This window comes from Aulonocara sp. 'chitande type north' Nkhata Bay, linkage group LG1 (assembly GCF_057382095.1).
Source record: "Aulonocara sp. 'chitande type north' Nkhata Bay isolate Kocher_YH1m ecotype deep benthic linkage group LG1, A_spYH_male_GT1.1, whole genome shotgun sequence".
In the NCBI taxonomy this organism is placed as follows: Eukaryota; Metazoa; Chordata; class Actinopteri; order Cichliformes; family Cichlidae; genus Aulonocara; species Aulonocara sp. 'chitande type north' Nkhata Bay.
This window is the reverse complement of record NC_141344.1, coordinates 20,976,916-20,992,542: the sequence shown is the minus strand read 5'-3', so window position 1 is coordinate 20,992,542 and position 15,627 is coordinate 20,976,916. Positions and strand designations below refer to the sequence as shown.

The 15,627-nt window shown below is 41.9% G+C and overlaps 1 protein-coding gene across 2 annotated transcripts; it reads left to right on the top strand.

The window, feature by feature from the left end:
* The first annotated feature begins 550 nt into the window (after positions 1 to 550).
* On the top strand, positions 551 to 14,943 carry ipo7 (importin 7). Of its 2 annotated transcripts, none has more exons than XM_086287813.1 (25): positions 551 to 752; positions 2,975 to 3,056; positions 5,353 to 5,506; positions 5,613 to 5,771; positions 5,865 to 6,021; positions 6,139 to 6,228; positions 6,324 to 6,418; positions 6,828 to 6,912; positions 7,026 to 7,160; positions 7,396 to 7,495; positions 7,586 to 7,662; positions 7,789 to 7,905; positions 8,235 to 8,324; positions 8,439 to 8,604; positions 8,693 to 8,853; positions 9,416 to 9,544; positions 11,274 to 11,340; positions 11,458 to 11,583; positions 11,669 to 11,766; positions 11,891 to 11,986; positions 12,172 to 12,392; positions 13,420 to 13,628; positions 13,732 to 13,938; positions 14,031 to 14,147; positions 14,753 to 14,943. In XM_086287813.1, the coding sequence occupies exons 1-25, from the start codon at positions 669 to 671 to the stop codon at positions 14,848 to 14,850; spliced, it is 3,120 nt and encodes a 1,039-aa protein (XP_086143939.1). In that variant the 5' UTR covers positions 551 to 668; the 3' UTR covers positions 14,851 to 14,943. The 2 variants fall into 2 exon arrangements, with proteins under 2 accessions (XP_086143939.1, XP_086143940.1); XM_086287814.1 differs by lacking the exon at positions 551 to 752 and adding an exon at positions 929 to 1,205.
* The last annotated feature ends 684 nt before the right edge of the window (positions 14,944 to 15,627 follow it).

Sequence of the window (15,627 nt, the reverse complement as noted above, 5' to 3'; positions counted from 1 at the left end):
ATTGGATCTTATGGTCTTCCACCTCCAACTCAACATCCTGTCTTTTTGTCAGTTCCACTGTCATCAAAAAATACAATATAAAAGGTCTCACTTCAGTCTTGTAAACCTTCGCTTTCATTCTTGCTATCCTTTTGTCATGCATCACCCCTGATACTCTCATCATCCATTGCTTTTGATGTTTGCCCCCAGTATTTGAACTCATTTAAGCTTCCCTCTCATTCACATCCATGCATTCTGTCATAGAAACTTTATTTCACACTATCAAATGAGAATGTAAATCATTCTAAGCTTTGTAACTGGGACTTTCATAATGAATAGCCTTAAATGACCTTTATTTATGCAAAGAAATCAAGAAATAAAAGGCGTTAAAACTAAAAGTTTTTTCAATCGTTTAATAAATGCAGCCAGTAGGTGGGTCAGCTTCCTCATTTTTTTGAATTTCAGTAGATAATATGATACCATGTAGCTGGAAACTACACCTCCCAGAGCTCCACGGGCGCTACCGGAAGTTCGTCTTGCACAAATTTGGCGCTGATCTATCCGGGTACTTCATTCACTGCTTCCTTTCGCGCCGGGTAACCGGAGAGCCGTGCGTCCATGTGCGCAGTGACTGGGAATTGATAGAGCTGTGATATATTGAAATCCGAGCCGTAAACAGAGTTTTCGTGATGGATCCCGACGCTTTGGTCGAGGCCCTTAGGGGTACGATGGACCCCAATCTGCGGGAGGCCGCGGAGCGACAGCTGAACGAGGTAAAAGTTAAGATGAAGGCAGTTGTGGCGCGGTCTTGGTTGGGTCGGGCCTCGGCCGTTCACAACATCAAGATGGTGCGATCACGCAGGCTGGGCTCTACTGCCTTTAGTGTGGCAGTTCAGGCGTTCATATCCCCCTCGGCTAGCAGACTGTCTGATTGCCCAGACTTTAGTTGCTGTTTTTTGTGCGTGATAAACGCGATGTGATCAGTCCTTTTTGTGATTAGGTGATAACACGCTCGTGTGGCAGTTACCAGCGTCACTATTAGCCTCATCTTCAGCCAGCTGTGCCGCTAATGCTACAGAAGCTAACGGTTGTTGCCCTGCCGAAGCGATAAGTGTGAGCTGTGCTCGTATCGTTTCTGTACAATTTCGACTAAATTCAAGGCTGACACGGCGGAAGAACGATTCGAGCGGCTTATTGAGTGGCAAAAGAGGCCGGCCAAATGCAAGGCAAGTGGAAGGCAGGGTATTTAACAGCGGGATACTGGTGTCTAGCTAGGTGGCTAATGTCAGCTAGCTAACTTCGCTACTTGTTGGATGAGCTGCTGTAGCTCCGCTACATAGCAGCTGCTCACGTGTCACTGGCAGTCCCTGAACTGTTCACAGTATTTAACTACGCAATAAAATTTACATAATCGGTTATTTTAGTACAGTTTGTCTTGGCTTCGCCCGTTATAGAATCGTGGGCTTCACATCTACTGCGTGAAATGTGTAACGAAATAGGTTTTCCGAGGTCCGTATGAGCTAAAGTTCAGAGTTAGCAACTATCCTGGTCGAGGCAGCATCCGCACTGTGTGACTAAAAAAAAAAAATGTCTGGTCACACTAACAATTAGTTTTATTTCTGATATACGGAAATTAATCTGTATAAAACAACTGGATACATTTTTAAGGTCTGAGAGCGTATTTGGTTTGTTAATGGGGATTAAATGCGGGACAGAGTCCTGCCATCCTGTAAAATTAAACCACCATCCCTGGCACTTCGTAGCAAACTGATTTGCTGGACTGCTTTAGGTGTTTGTAATAAAAGTTATTGCTGCAAAGCGTCTTAATTTCATGTGCCATTGAGGACCTAACTGGTGTCGTATAGTGATGGAGTTGGACACATTTCCAACTCAATGAGCATAACATGGAATAATCATTTTTTGTTGTTTGGAAGTGCACTAGCTTGCATGGGCGTACCGAATGAAATGGTTGAGTTTGTTTATTATTCAGGCGCTAATGTCTCAGTTATGTATTATTGGCAATGCTTGGGGCTAAGGTTTTGCTTTACACCCACGTAAGCGTTGTTAGTGTTGCTTCCCTTGAATGGCAGAGCTCGGAGTATTTTCACAAAGCTGGCTGGACCTCCTGGAGTTTTTTTTGTTTTTTTTTTCTTCTCTCAATAGAAGTCATGTCTTCTGGAGGAGGATGGAGTAAATCTGTGGTTTCTAAATGTGGTTCTTTGCTTAGTCATAAACTCTCACTGCTTTTCATGGAGAATTGTCAGTTGAACAGTGAATGAAGCTTAAGATAAATCAAATTCATTGACCCTTGAGCTGCAGGACATTAATGTATTTATCTGAGACTGATCATGCTTTTTTGGCTGTACAAGTTAGCAGGTACCAGTCTGATGTCGCTTCTGTTCTGGTGATGATTATTACTTCATCATGTTTTAGGTTGGAAAAATGTCTTGTCTGATGCTGTAAAACTGACTCTGGCTATGGGATATTTTTCCTCCCCCTGTAGTAAATAATTTTTTAAAAATCCTTCAAAGATCATAATATTGCAGATTTGTAACAATAAGTCATGTATTTCTGTTTCCAGTTACTCAGCAACAGTGATGTATGATTATCTGAGTACATAGTGTGTGCTCAAACTGCAGGTTAGACTTGGACCAATTCAAGTATACTTAAATGCCAGCTCAAAAAGATTAATTAAAACTAACTTGAAGTCCAGCACACATGAAACGGTACTAAAAGAGAGATGATGGGGCGTTGGTTAAACGGGCTACCCGTATGCTGAAGGGCTACTGTAGGAGCCTGGGTTTGATTCTAACCCAGGCCATTTTCTCTGTGTCACTCTGCCTGCTCTATGTCTCTCCTTTCCTGTCAGCTCTACCATCTTGTCTAAAATACTAATAATAATGAAGGCAAATAATCACTCTTTAAACAAAGAGAGGGGAGATGTTTTGTCTTTATAACCAGCTTACGTATATATATATTTTTTCAATGCTTACAGGGTCACGCCCGGGTAAATTTTGTGTCCACGCTGCTTCGCGTCACCATGACTGATCAGCTGGATTTGCCTGTCAGGCAAGCAGGTGAGTCAGAACTTTCTCAGCAAACAAATAATTATACAGTCGTAGGATTTAAAAAAAACAAAACAACAACCAACAAAACAACCAAACGTTTTTGCTAATAATTATTGTTAATCGCAGTTGTTTTCTTTGAAAGAAAAGTGACTCATCATTGGCTTTAATGTTCTGTTCATACGTTTAGTGTATTTTCTGAGTCAAACTATTTTATGACTTGAAACCAAATCCACAAATAAAAGACGTGATTACATTTATTTATTTTAAGCATCTGTAAAAATGTTCTCACTTCAATTTCAGTTTATTTCAGTCCTTGAGCATGATCAGTGCTCAAGGACTTGGTCAGGAAAATTAATTTAATGTTTTGGTTTATTTTAAGCTGTTATTGCAAACCTTAGTGTGCACTGAATCCACCTTGCTACTGTTTGACTTTTTTACCGCTTTTATCCTACACTTTAGGATAAAACTGCATTAAATAAGAAAACACATCTATTACCTGCGATTCCCAAGTTAAAGAGGTCGATTATATAATTTTTTTTATTTTTTTTTTAAACAGAGTTATTAAGTGATGATCTGTGATTCACACTTGTTTTTGTGAGGCTAAAGTACCACGCTGAAGTGCATTGCACACGTGGAGTTGGTTAAATATAGCTTCAGTCAAATGCTGCTCTCTGAACATAGAGCTTTCCCTCCACTGACACCTTCCTCAAAGTTAAAATCTGGGCCAGAGTTGTTACAGAAAGTGCACACATAACATCTTAATTATTGTGCACACACCTCCCAAGAATACATGGCTCTTCCAGCAAATTAAGCTGCTATAGATCTGTGCTCAGGTATTATAAATTACTTTTTTAGCCATAGGGGGGGAAAAAATGTCAGACATTATTTTGCGGTCCAGACTGTACAGAAGCTTTGGACTAATATCAACACTAAAGCTGATTACAAACTAATGTCTTGATTTATTGTTCTGGCATGTAGTCACTTTGGTTGGCCAGATTATTGTTTGCAGCCTGTCTGGTTTGATGCTGGTAGGCTGTCCAACACAACAAAAATGCTTTTTAAATTTTTGAAATATGAGTGGCGCTGCTTTAGTGGTGATTGACAGTTATTAGATAATTTTTTCCCATAAATAGATTGATCAGATGCATTGATGGCAGCCAGCTGTCTCTGGGCATCGTGTTTGAATGTAGATTTGAGTTGTATTTGAATACGTGTTGACAGGATGTGCAGCGTGAGTTGTGTTTCAAGATTTGTTACAAAGTAAATACAGAGGTTGAAAGTATATTGTGTAAACACATTTTCCTCGTGGTCATAAATTTAATTTATGACACATTCCTAGGGACTTTGTTGTGCAGTGTAGTCATCGGTGAAAGGGGGGCGGAGGGCTGTGCTCCATCAGCATTGATGGGGTGGATTATGATTGACTCGCAGTTGCTGTAGGCATTCGTGTTGACCTCCGCTCTCTCAGATGCCTTTCCTTGTGAGCCACAAACCTCATAGTGAGGCCCCCACACTGTAGATGTGAACCCAGCTGACACCCTGGTGCTACATTCAAAACTGACCTACAGAGGGAATTTATTTCTGCAGCATAGGCTTTATTTGGTGCTCAATTCACATTGCTGTGATGTACGCCGCCATAATGATGATGGGTGTGAGTTTAAGGGTTGCATGAAGTTGGTGGCTTATTTTGATATCCCGTCATGAAGAGAAGTATGATTTTAAAATCTCGCTTTCCATGTTATTTTTCCTTCTGGTATTTGAGACTGCTCTTCTTTGGTAAAATCTGTCTGTCTTGAAGTCTTAGTTTGTGTATTTGTCCATTTTATACCCATTTTAAGATAGCAGATATATAGCCTTTTACCTTTTCTGGGGATCGTATACCCATGTTTCCTTTTCATAAGTTCACATATCGTTCCCCAGAATAAGTCTTTGGAGTGTCTCTCAAACGTTATGGTAGGAATCATGTTTTCAGTTTAATAGTTTGCTTTCATTTACGTTAAAGCTATCAGCTATTGTCTTTTGATAAACCCGTCACACCTCTTTCCTATACAGTGAAGTGCTGTCAACACTCCTTAAAAGTCCAGTTTCGCTACATCTCAAAGATAATCGAAAGAGCGTCAGGGAGCAAAACTTGAAACAGAGTTCCTTTAAGTCTCTTCTTCATTCTCCACGTGGTTTCCGTGCATTCATTTGGAAGCTGCCTAACTATTTGTGCTAAAATGTAATCTTTTTTGTGATGTTGATCACTGTGTGTGTTGCATTTCTGGGCTGTGCTCTGTAACCTCTGTGTTCCCCGTCTGTCCAGGTGTGATTTACCTTAAGAACATGATAACCCAGCACTGGAGCGATGGAGACGGTTCAGGCACAGAGACGCCTGTTAATAACATCCCCGAGGAGGACAGGCAGTTCATTCGAGACACCATAGTGGAGGCCATCATCCACTCCCCCGAGCGCATCAGGTAACCACAAACCCCACTGGATGAGTAGAGAGAGGAGGAGCTGAGGAGAGTTTGTCACTCTTGCATTAAGTTGCCCAATCTGAAAGTCGTCTGTTGAACTTTTCAGGGTCCAGCTGACAACATGTATTCACCACATGATCAAGCATGACTACCCCGGCAAGTGGACGGCCATCGTGGACAAGATTGGCTTCTACCTGCAGTCAGACAACAGTGCAGGGTGGCTGGGCATCTTGCTTTGTCTTTACCAGCTTGTCAAAAACTACGAGTAAGTCAGAGTTTTCATTGTTGACCTTTACATGGTCTTATACCACACGCCCTGGGTCTAACATTGAGCTTGTGGACCTTGTGTATGAAACAGGTACAAGAAACCAGAAGAGCGTCAACCACTGGTGGCCGCCATGCACATCTTCATGCCCATGCTGAAAGAACGCTTCATCCAGCTGCTCTCTGATCACTCTACTGACTCTGTCCTCATACAGAAACAGATCTTTAAAATCCTCTATGCCCTCTTCCAGGTATTCTTTGGTTTGCTCAGCAAAATCATTGTTTATTTTTAATTCTCCTTCTTTGACACACATCTTAATATCTGGTGACACTGGAGTAAATGACTGGTTCCTTGTCTCCTTCCACAGTACAACCTTCCTCTGGAGCTCATCAACAGACAGAACCTGACAGAGTGGATGGAAATCCTGAAGACGGTAGTAGACAGAGATGTGCCTCCGGTAAGTAGGGAAAAAAGATTTCCAGTTTCCACAAGGTGTTCACATTTACCTGCTCCGCATGCTGACTGCGATACTGGTTCCTGTCTGTGCTGCAGGAGACGATGCAGATCGATGAAGATGAGCGGCCTGAGCTTCCATGGTGGAAGTGTAAGAAGTGGGCCCTCCACATCTTGGCTCGGCTCTTTGAGAGGTAAAAATCCAATAATTGTTCCCTTAACTTGTTCAGCAAATGATAGGAGCAAGTTTAACACACAGACTGCATGTTTAAAAAAAAAAAAAAAAAGTAAATAAAAATAGACGCACCGACTGGGTTTGGACTCAGCATTTTTGAAGCGACATTGATGAACTATACTTGGATTAGTATAAGTTAATCCTACTAGACAGCAGTCACCAGGGCTGCTTGTGTTGCTACATCAATCTTGCTCACCCTTCACTTTAAGCGTTACAATGTCCCCCAAAAAAATTCTCACCTCCAGTTATTATGAGGAAAGAAACTAACCAGTTTTTTGTACCAGGCTGTAAATGTGCTATTTAATGGTGTTTTAATACTTCAGCCCTAAAGATTGCCACTCGGTTTAACATTCATACTCTGTTTGCAGGTATGGAAGCCCAGGAAACACAACCAAAGAGTACGCAGAGTTTGCTGAACTTTTCCTAAAGGAATATGCAGTCGGTGCACAGCAGGTAAGAACTTTGGAAGATGAAAGAGCAGCAGCATCTCACCTTTTAAATTGAACTTTGTTTTTTGGAGTGAAACCCACAAATGTAAGGAGTTTCTTTGCACACTTTGCCTCTAGGTGCTGCTGAAAGTGTTATACCAATACAAGGAAAAGCAATATGTGGCTCCCAGAGTACTCCAACAGACGCTCAACTATATCAACCAGGGCATAGCGCACGCTCTGACGTGGAAAAACCTCAAACAACACATCCAGGTAAAAATTCAAAATGCTTAAATGTGCTAGATATTTCACAATTATGTATAAGACTGTTAGTGGTTTCTGGAACACTTTGAAAAAGAGCAGTGAATGAACCTTGATAACTGCAGTTTAAAGTGCATCTTTCCATTTGTAATGATTGCAATGAGCACTTTGATGTACTGTTTCTGTCCAAGAACAAACCTGACATCTGTGTTGATGCTCGCTGACCATTGTGACTTTGATCTTTCAGGGCATCATTCAGGACGTGGTTTTCCCCCTCATGTGTTACACAGATAGCGATGAGGAGCTCTGGCAGGAGGATCCATACGAGTACATCCGCATGAAATTTGGTAAGCTGAGACGATCAATGCCTGAAATCCAAAAGAGTCCGTGCATGAGTGATGACTAACAATTACTCCAATCTGTGCTGTCTCTGTCAGATGTATTCGAGGATTTTATCTCTCCAACAACCGCAGCCCAGACGCTTCTCTTCACTGCCTGCAACAAGAGGAAAGAGGTGAGGCCATTTTTTGTTAATTGTATTAAAAATTTATACCCTTTTAAGAGGGAGGAAAAAAAGAACTATCCCTATAATCTGTATTTGAGGTCCAGAAAATAATAAAATGTTCTTCTTACTGTTTAGGTGCTGCAAAAGACTATGGGCTTCTGTTACCAGATTCTCACAGACCCCACCTCTGACCCCAGGAAAAAGGACGGCGCCCTTCACATGATAGGCTCTCTGGCTGAAATCCTGCTCAAGGTAAACGTCTCTCCACTGGCCCGTTTTCTCCACTTATCTGGCAAATCCTGTTTTCTAGGCACAAACTAAAAGACATTTAGTTCCACTTTCACTCATGTGTTCAGTTGCAGATATTGCACTGATGGTGAAAACTGCTCTTTAATCGGTTGTACTTTATTGCAGTCCATTTTAATACTTTCCTAGCTGTGGGCAAAATATCAGTGCTGAAGCTGTGTAATTATCAATCATCTGAATTCAGCCTGCATCCTCTTTCTGCAAACCACTGCAAGTGTAAACTGTTTTGATTGCCTCGTGAAACTTACTTTTTTCTTCTTCCTCGTTTTATGCAGAAAAAGATATACAAAGACCAGATGGAGTTCATGCTGCAGAATCACGTCTTCCCCCTGTTCCGCAGTGAACTGGGATACATGAGAGCCAGAGTAAGTGATCACATAATCCACATAATCACCAGTCGTCAGACTTGTGTGATAATAGCACGGAATAACTTTATGTAGGATGTGTTTAATCAGTGGTCCTGCCACCTTTTCCCATAGGCTTGCTGGGTGCTGCATTACTTCTGCGAGGTGAAGTTCAAAAATGACCAGAATCTGCAAACGGCCCTCGAGCTGACCCGCAACTGTCTAATCAATGACAATGAGATGCCAGTTAAGGTGGAGGCCGCTATCGCCCTACAAGTTCTCATTAGCAATCAGGAGAAGGGTGAGATAATCTATTCATGGAGCCTGTGATACTAAAACACTAAAGTTCAGTTCCCATCTAACAACATTTTTCCTTGTGTCGTTTTTAGCCAAAGAATACATCACCCCCTTCATTCGGCCAGTGATGCAGGCACTCCTGCACATCGTCAGAGAGACGGAGAATGACGACCTCACTAATGTCATACAGAAGATGATCTGTGAATACAGTGAGGAGGTCACTCCAATTGCAGTGGAGATGACACAGCATTTGGTAAGTGCAGACATGATGGAGGCTACATTGTCATGGCATAATCTCACAAAGATGCCACATAAAACTGCTCCTATAGAGCAATAAATGAGGAGAGGGCTGTCATCCCATAAGGAAAAAAATGTTGTATTCATTTTTTTTAAAGAATTTGAAGATTAATTGCAAGTTTCTCATGACAGATAAAGTACCAGTGGCCTGATTTTTTTTAATAAATATATAATATCCCTGGGAAAGGAAGAATCAGTATCGCGATTAAGTGTCCTGTCATGTTTCTGACTTTTCTTCCCTTTAGCTTCTTTATTTTCCATCTCATGCACTGATGACTGATGCTGAATGTTTGCAAAGTGACTGCAGTTCCTCTTTGCTGCTTTTAACAGAAAGCTACAACAAAATCTCCCCCCCCCCCTCTTTCCTGTTTTTGTTGCTTTTCCCTTTTCAGAAGTGGAGCCTTCATATTAATCAATCTCCTGCCTGATGATTCATGTGTTGCTATGAGGTTCACTAGAAAGTACTCTGCTCATCATAGACGCAGTCGTAATGCTCTTTCCTGTTTGCTCTCTGGCAGGCCATGACGTTCAACCAGGTGATTCAGACGGGCCCTGACGAGGAGGGAGGGGATGACAAGGCTGTGACCGCCATGGGCATCCTCAACACCATCGACACACTGCTGAGTGTGGTGGAGGACCACAAAGAGGTTAGCATCATAGCCACCGTAGCCGCTGCCCACATGTACACCCCTCCCGGCTGATCGCTCATCTCGGTGCCACTTCCTCTGTGGAAGCGGCTCTGGTCTGCTGCTACAGCGTTCCTGCCAACACACTCGAGCCACCCACCAACTCCTGGGAACACGCTCTGTTCTCACCATGTTCAAAATGACTCAGAGGCTGAGGCAGACGCTAGAAATAGAGCCGGGGCACGCTGCCACCATGTCTGCTGAAACGCAGGACTACTGCTGCTCAGTCAATAAGCACTCTGGGTTTTTTAAATTGCGTAATGGTTCTGTAATTCAGGATTGTCAACATGCATTGCTTTGCTGCACCAAAGTGGTATTATTTTATTTGACCTGTGGATTTGGGAAAATGGAAATGTAACCAAATCAATGGCTGTAGGTGCATTAGAGGACCTAACAGCACAGATGGTATTGACTCAAATAAGTGTTGTCCCAGGTTACAGTTAGTACAGTTGGGGAGTTCTAGTCCAAAGTTTCCAAGTGGATCTGGAAATTTGTGTTTTCAATTCAAATTTCCACATATAACAAGTAGGGGTGCAACGATACACAAAATTCACGGTTCGGTTCGATACTTTGGTGTCACGGTTTGATATTTTTTCGATACAAAAAAATGTTCATGCCTTTTTTAATTTGTCATTTATTAAAATTATAAATATATATTTAACTCAAAAGTAGTTTTTAAATTTAATGTTGCTGAAACAAAATAATAAAAAAAATCTATCTGATCGAGGAATCACTCATCTTTGGAAAAGAGTTTATTACAGAGAAATGGCTCTTTCCAAAATAAAAGCTACACTATACGCTTCTTCTGGGCTATATTCTCAGCAGCATATTAAACATATCAGGTCCCCATAAGGAGAATCATGTGCTAACGGCTGTCTAAATGACTCGGGTAAAGTTTGTAGCATGCGTGCTTGTTGTTTTTGTCTGCTTCCACTTGTCTTTGCACTAGGATGATGTCGGCGTAAATGTGCAGTCATATTCGTTGTGTTCCCACTAGTGCTGTCAGCGTTAATCTCGTTAAAATGACCTTAACGCCACAACACAGCAAATCTCCGTTAACAATCTACCGCGGATCGCCCCGTGCGTGGGGCTGAACGGCCAACACGTTAACGAGCTAACTGAGCTAACACACTAGTTCCCACCAATGTAATTGAGCATTGCGTGGCACATCCGACATACTGTTTTACTTTTGTCCATGACGCGCTTACCTTCAGGGTCATACGTCACATGAAGACCAACATGGTTCCAAACGCCAGATCTGAATGAGGGTGGGGGAGGTTCAATTTGCCATGTTGCAAGGAGAGCTTAACTTCTGTCTCGCTAGCTTGCCCTGCGCTCAGTGAATCTGCGTTCGACTACTCTGTCGAGCGCAGATCCAGTGAGCGCTCAACACAGACGGCATCGTCAGAAGGAAAGTTGATAAAATTAAAAATTTTGTATTGTTCGATACATATGCGTACCGAACTGTATCGAACGGTTCAATATCGATAAGAGTATCGTTGCACCCCTAATAACAAGGTTTGGATCCAAAAGACTGTTTTCTATTAAATCATTTTACTTACTACTCGTGCTAAATTTAAGAGCCTTATGTGACGCAAAAGCAATATAGTTTTGATCTCAACAGCTGCATCTTCTTTAGTGAAACTGAAAGTGAATTCTGAATTTTCTTTGATGTTTTGTGGTATTTCAGATCATCCAGCAGCTCGAGGGCATCTGCCTGCAGGTCATCGGCACTGTGCTGCAGCAGCATGTACTGGGTAAGGGAGACCGGTTCTTCCTGTGTTTCCACTTTCCTCCCGCATGCTGGTCTTAAACTCTTTGTGGTAAACAGATTGTGTTTACCTCCAGTGATGCACTTTGGATTTTACCCCCAGAATTCTACGAGGAGATCCTGTCCTTGGCCCACAGCCTCACCTGCCAGCAGGTGTCACCGCAGATGTGGCAGCTCCTTCCACTTGTGTATGAAGTCTTCCAGCAGGATGGCTTTGACTATTTCACAGGTACTTTGATTTTCCAATGAATTTTTCACACCCTGTGTAATTTTGTCTGTCTGTTCAGCTGAGTGAATAACTGTCTTTCTTTCAGATATGATGCCTCTCCTTCACAACTATGTCACAGTTGATACGGACACCCTCCTCTCTGACACTAAATACCTGGAGATAATCTATAGCATGTGTAAGAAGGTAAGGTGCTGCAGTTTATTCTACATAATGTGAGATGGGCTTTTTTTTTTTTTTTTTTAATATTCAGGCTAAACTAGTTGCTGAGCGCGATTTTGGTGTTAAACCATCCTGTGTGTTCACACAGATCCTGACGGGCGATCCAGGTGAGGACCCAGAGTGCCACGCAGCCAAGCTCCTAGAAGTGATCATTCTGCAGTGCAAAGGCCGCGGCATTGATCAGGTCAGTGTTAAATAAAGACTGCATCTACGCATCAGAACAATGAGCTGTTATATTAAAAAGAGCATCACCACTTGGCTGTGAAATAAAATGTAAAAGTAGATTTTTGTTGTACAGTTCCTGCTTGGGATTTTTTTGTATTATTATTATTCATTTATTTATTTTTAAACTTCATCCTGCCCTTGAAGGTTGTGCCTTTGTTTGTGACGACTGCATTGGAGCGTTTGACGCGGGAGGTGAAGACCAGCGAGCTGAGGACTATGTGCCTCCAGGTGGCCATTGCTGCACTGTACTACAGCCCTCCTCTGCTCCTCAACACTCTGGAGAATCTCCGCTTTCCCAACAACACAGAACCAATCACAAACCACTTCATAAGCCAGTGGCTGAAAGACGTTGACTGCTTCCTGGGGTAAGACTGATGTTTTTAATACTGCGAATCGCAGCTTAGGTATGCGCCAGTCAGCAATTGAAGATGCACAAAACACATTTGCTTTTATTTCCCCAACTGACATTGAATAGTAATCACTGTTAATCAGCACGAATGACTACTCGTAAATTTAAAACAGGCTGTTAGGGCCATTTCTAACAAAACCCTGCACTTGTTTTCTTTATAGCTGCATATATGTTTATTAGTTTTTATTATCCATTTAGCTTGTCACTGATCTTGTAAAAGAACTTTTTAATAGTATAGGTACTTTGGATTTTGGATTAATAGGCTGTATTTCTCACTGTGAAGAAGAGACTGGGAATGAATCACGGTGTTGTCTACAAGCAGCATCAGGCTCTGTCTATGACGCTGTTTGCTGATTTTTATGGCTGCGTTAGTTCTTGTTTTGCTGCATATTCCCCTCATACTGAGTTGAGATTACATTAATGGAGCTGGGTACTGAAACTGCAATAAAAGCCTCCCAACAAGGGAAGGGAGAGAGCTTTTCATTTGCTTGTGGAGAATTTCAAAACGTTGACAAACAAAGAACTGTTGTTCCAGACTCCTGAACCTTTTGGTCTAGCTTTGCTCCTGTGGTTCACTGATGCTGGTGCTCAGTAAGTGTAGAACAACATGGCAGTTAATGTAGCGGCCTGTTGTCACATCTGACCGATGGCTCTTTTTTAGAAAGGTTGGGTCGGTGCAGCTGCTGCGTGACTGGAGGGATATGCAGATGAGACACTGAGGGGGGGGGAAGAGGGAAAGTCACCTTTTTTAGGAAAAATATTTGTCTTCTCCAGAATTAACTGACTATTTTTATTTTAGTTGATTTAAAGGTTACCTTGAAATCACTATTAACAGTCTGTCTGCTGGCAGTGAAAATATTAGAGTATAAAATTAAAGTGACTGGCCCAAGCGTCTTATCTCAGTATATCTTGTGTTGACTGTTCATCCTTGTTGAATCTCAGAAGATTCAGCACCTTTTAATGCTTTTACTCCTCTCTCTCAGCCTCCATGACAGGAAGATGTGCATTCTGGGACTGTGTGCTCTCATGGACCTCGAGCACAGGCCTCAGGCCATCAACCAGGTGGCCAGCCAGCTTCTTCCAGCAGCCATCTTGCTTTTCAGTGGCCTCAAGAGGGCGTACGCTTGTCGAGCAGAGCATGAGAACGAGGAAGACGATGACGAGGAGGATGGGGAAGAAGAGGATGATAATGGTAAGATGAAGATTTTTATTTATTTCTTTTAAATGTGTCTAAGTGTTCAGCGTTAATCAGGGAGGTAATGTCTAAATGTGTCATCTTACGTCTGTAATTATAGCGGAGCTGGGCAGCGACGAGGATGACATTGACGAGGAGGGCCAAGAATACCTGGAGATGCTGGCAAAGCATGCAGGCGAGGACGGAGACGACGAGGACTGGGAGGAGGACGACGCAGAGGAGACGGCACTCGAGGGCTACACTACAGCCGTAGATGACGAAGATAACTTGGTGGACGAATATCAGATCTTCAAAGTCATTCTACAGAGTAAGACCACAAGCTACTGATGGCCTAAAAACAAACCACTATATGCATGTGTATTTTTTTTCACTAATTGATGTCACCTCAATGTGGTGCAGATCTCCAGAACCGTGACCCAGCATGGTACCAGGCGCTAACACAATCCCTCGACGAGGAACAGGGCAAACAGCTTCAGGACATCGCCACACTTGCAGATCAGAGACGGGCAGCACATGGTGAGGCCCGGCTAAGACTACCCAAGTTTGCCAATTTAAATCTTGTGGTGCTCTAAAGTCTGAAAATAAAGTGCTTTTGTATGTGCTGCTTTTTCTTTTTCATTGTTGTTGATGCAGTTGTACCTGTAATAAAAACTACTTTAGCATTCACTGCCTCCATCTAATTGCATTTCAGACTGATGTACTGAAATAAGCCATTATTGGCTCAGAAATGCAAGGCATAAAAAAAAAAAAAAAAAAAAAAAAAGACGCTTGCCACACGAAAGAAAACATGTCTAAAATCCCACTTCAGTAATAAATGGGATCTTCCTCACCATTGCAGCTTTGATAATGGACCACAGCGATGGCCAAGCAGTTTGTTCCAGACTTTCTTTGGTTAGACCATCTTTTCCTTCTTCATGGGGGCCTAATAGGCATGCATAAACAAATAAATAGTAAAGGCTGCCCAGTGGGAGTAAATCAAGGTACCTGTCATGGTAAAAAGATAAAGATTTTACTTGGTTGTTTTGGGTGAGCTGCATAGCTGGACAGCAGTAAATCTTGAGCAAACAACTGTTTTCTGCTGTTTTATTTTATTAAAAAATATATTGCCCATCTTATTACAGAATCCAAGATGATCGAGAAACACGGCGGATACAAGTTCACAGCGCCAGTGGTGCCATCTACTTTCAACTTTGGAGGCACTGCTCCAGGAATGAATTGAGTCATCTGTTCTACTTTTTATTACTCCGTGACTGATTGTAGTGAAGTGAAAAAAGAGAAAAAAAAGAAAAAAAAGCTTGTGTTGTTCCCTTAAGTAGTGGTTCCAGAACTGGTTCTTCTCAGTCATTCTTCAATCTGTCAAATGGGGGAAATTGCACCAAATTGCAACAAGTGGCTGGGGGGAAAAACGAACCAAGAACTTGAGCACGATGCAGGAGATGATGATGATGATGATGATGATGAAGAAGCTCTGAACAGCGCTGTCTTCTGGAGCCCAGCGTGGAGGGGGATACCATGACAGCAACTCTTTTTGGCTTTGTTTTTTTGTTGTTTTTTTTCTCACTTACACAAAATTTGGGGGATTAACCGTTAGAATTGATAATGGGACTAAATATTTCATTATCACTGTCATGGCCATTTGGCCTAATAAGATTATACCTCTGGTAGTGGTGAAATCAACGTTATCTTCAGCATAAACAAAACTCATGTTTATGTACATACAAGCCAAGGTTATTGTTTATTTTTCAAGTAGCCTTGAAAAAAAGCAACCAGAGGCATTTGTAAGGTATCAACAGCTGTATTCATATGTAGCATATTGGATAATTCATAGCACTATGTGATGCCTGATCTCTGTAAATTAATAATACTAGCACTTTCATATTGTTCAGGTCTCCTAGCCCTCTGTATCAGACTGCAAATTTTTTTTAAATTGAAAACTATTTAAAATGAAAACAGCTGTAACTTTGTTACTTTGCAAGTGATTTCTGTAATGGCAGGT

What these genes read in the sequence shown, in the direction of transcription:
- ipo7 (XM_086287813.1), top strand. Translation starts at nt 669, where the DNA reads ATGGATCCCGACGCTTTGGTCGAGGCCCTTAGGGGTACGATGGACCCC. An exon ending in TCCTCTATGCCCTCTTCCAG is followed by an intron (nt 6,022 to 6,138) that starts GTATTCTTTGGT and finishes CTCCTTCCACAG; the next exon opens with TACAACCTTCCTCTGGAGCT. An exon ending in ACCTCAAACAACACATCCAG is followed by an intron (nt 7,161 to 7,395) that starts GTAAAAATTCAA and finishes TTGATCTTTCAG; the next exon opens with GGCATCATTCAGGACGTGGT.